Source organism: Sphaeroforma arctica (assembly GCF_001186125.1).
Source record: "Sphaeroforma arctica JP610 unplaced genomic scaffold supercont1.2017, whole genome shotgun sequence".
Taxonomy (NCBI): Eukaryota; class Ichthyosporea; order Ichthyophonida; genus Sphaeroforma; species Sphaeroforma arctica.
The window spans coordinates 7,265-9,331 of NW_014038541.1; the positions used below are offsets into that span (position 1 = coordinate 7,265).

The 2,067-nt window shown below is 45.9% G+C and overlaps 1 protein-coding gene across 1 annotated transcript in view; it reads left to right on the plus strand.

Moving 5' to 3' along the window:
* SARC_12018 (hypothetical protein) overlaps positions 1-1,733 on the plus strand; it is a gene marked incomplete at both ends in the record, with an annotated part of 8,403 nt that extends 6,670 nt beyond the window's left edge. Inside the window, 3 exons of the mRNA XM_014293884.1 lie at positions 252-341; positions 768-854; positions 1,545-1,733. Coding sequence (XP_014149359.1) covers positions 252-341; positions 768-854; positions 1,545-1,733 — 366 coding nt within the window. The remainder of the gene's footprint in view (positions 1-251; positions 342-767; positions 855-1,544) is intronic.
* Between the last annotated feature and the right edge of the window lie 334 nt (positions 1,734-2,067).

Here is a 2,067-nt window from a genome sequence, read left to right on the forward strand (position 1 = left end):
TTTTGTTCTGTTTATGCACGTCCTATGCATGTGCTTAAAGCGTGTTATGTATGGATCATGTTTTGTTCTTTTTATGCACGATTTCACGCCTACTATAGTTTTTTTCTGGCCCTTTGGCACATCTGCGCCTTTCGGTATGCGCCTTTTCCCCCGAGTTTAGGCGATGGCCTGTCCTGTGTTTTCGGTTTTCGGACCGGTTCATTCTTTGGACACCTCGGATGTTCTCACACGTGTCTGGTTTGCATTTTCAGACCAATGCGTTTGCTGACTCCCGTCTCTGCTGGTGGCAGAGTCTGCTGATCAACACCCCGTCCAGGGTTACGCTTAATAAGACAGAGAAGGTAGGTATCAGGGGTTTAGAGTTTATTGTAGGGTTGCGCTTAGTAAGACAGGGAAGGTAGGTATCAGGGGTTTAGGGTTTATTGTAGGGTTGCGCTTAATAAGACAGGGAAGGTAGGTATCAGGGGTTTAGGGTTTATTCCAGGGCTACGCTTAATAATACAGGGAAGGTAGGTATCAGGATTTAGGGGTTTAGGGTTTACTTCAGGGTTACGCTTAGTAAGACAGGGAAGGTAGGTATCAGGGGTTTAGAGCTTTAGTAATTATTCCAGGGTTACGCTTAAAATGACAGCGCAGGTAGGTATATCTCAGTGCATGCCATGGCCCAATGAAAGTTCATCGGAAAAGGCTTTTGAAAACGGGGTTTGTTATCCAGGGCAACCTGATCATAACATTAACCCTAAAACCCTACTCTGAACGGACATCAGGCCACTACGGTGACGTACGAGAGCCCCTCCACGGGCGAAAGACTCGTGTTGGAGACAGTCGAATTGCTGGACGACAATGTGCTCGAGGTAGGTAGACCAATCCCGCTTCATCCCGGTATGGAAGGGTTGTCGAAGGGTGGACTATCCTGTGCGGAAGGTCTTGTATGTATTTAAACTGTGCTTTGTATTAATCCAGTACAACCCATTCGTGCCGTGGCTTATAAGTCGTGGGGTTGTTTCGGACCGTCCAGAGTTGGCTGGGTTTACCGTATCTCTCTCCAAAACAAATGTGTATACATACATGCACGCACGCACCCCTGTTCCAACACACACACACACACACACACACGCACACACCCCTGTTCCATCCGATATATGAATCTGTACTGATACATGCCAAATCCACCCATCCCATCACAAAGCGAGGGGTCACTAGGCTTGCCACACATCTATAGACAAGAGATCACAGTTGTACCTATATCCCACCGTACCATATGATACTGAGTCAGTAACCACCTTGTCATTGCAACCTCTGTCGCTAACACCTTGTCATTACAACCCCTGTCACTAACACCTTGTCATTACAACCCCTGTCGCTAACACCTTGTCATTACAACCCCTGTCACTAACACCTTGTCATTACAACCCCTGTCACTAACACCTAGTCATTACAACCCCTGTCACTAACACCTTGTCACTACAACCCCTGTCACTAACACCTTGTCATTACAACCCATGTCGCTAACACCTTGTCATTACAACCCCTGTCGCTGGTAGGCTCACAGGCAAGCACTCAAGGGCAAAGCTAAGTTTATGATCCTCAATCAGAAGGGGATTGCGCTCGAGAAACCTCACGTGCTTCACACACACAGCTCCATCGCACATTGCGTAAACGCATTGGCCCTGGATGCGCTTGGCGACAGAGCTGATGAAGGTACGTGCTGTTTGACTTACACGTGTTGCTGAGCGAGCTATCTACAGGCTATAGGCTGTGTGCTATGTTTGACTGTATGACTACCCTGAAGGTACGTTTACTTAGACTAACTATGATACGTCTCTGATATAACATGCGATTGATGTGGCAGTGTGTCGCACACCACGACATTGAGCACAGTATATGATCGGGTTACAGTATCGTATGATTAGTGAAATAGCTATTCGCATCGTTTATTAAAGCAGAAGACATATGCAATATGAATACATACATACATAATACATACATACACACATACACATACACACACACACACACACACACACACACATATATATATATATATATATACACTACTATACTATA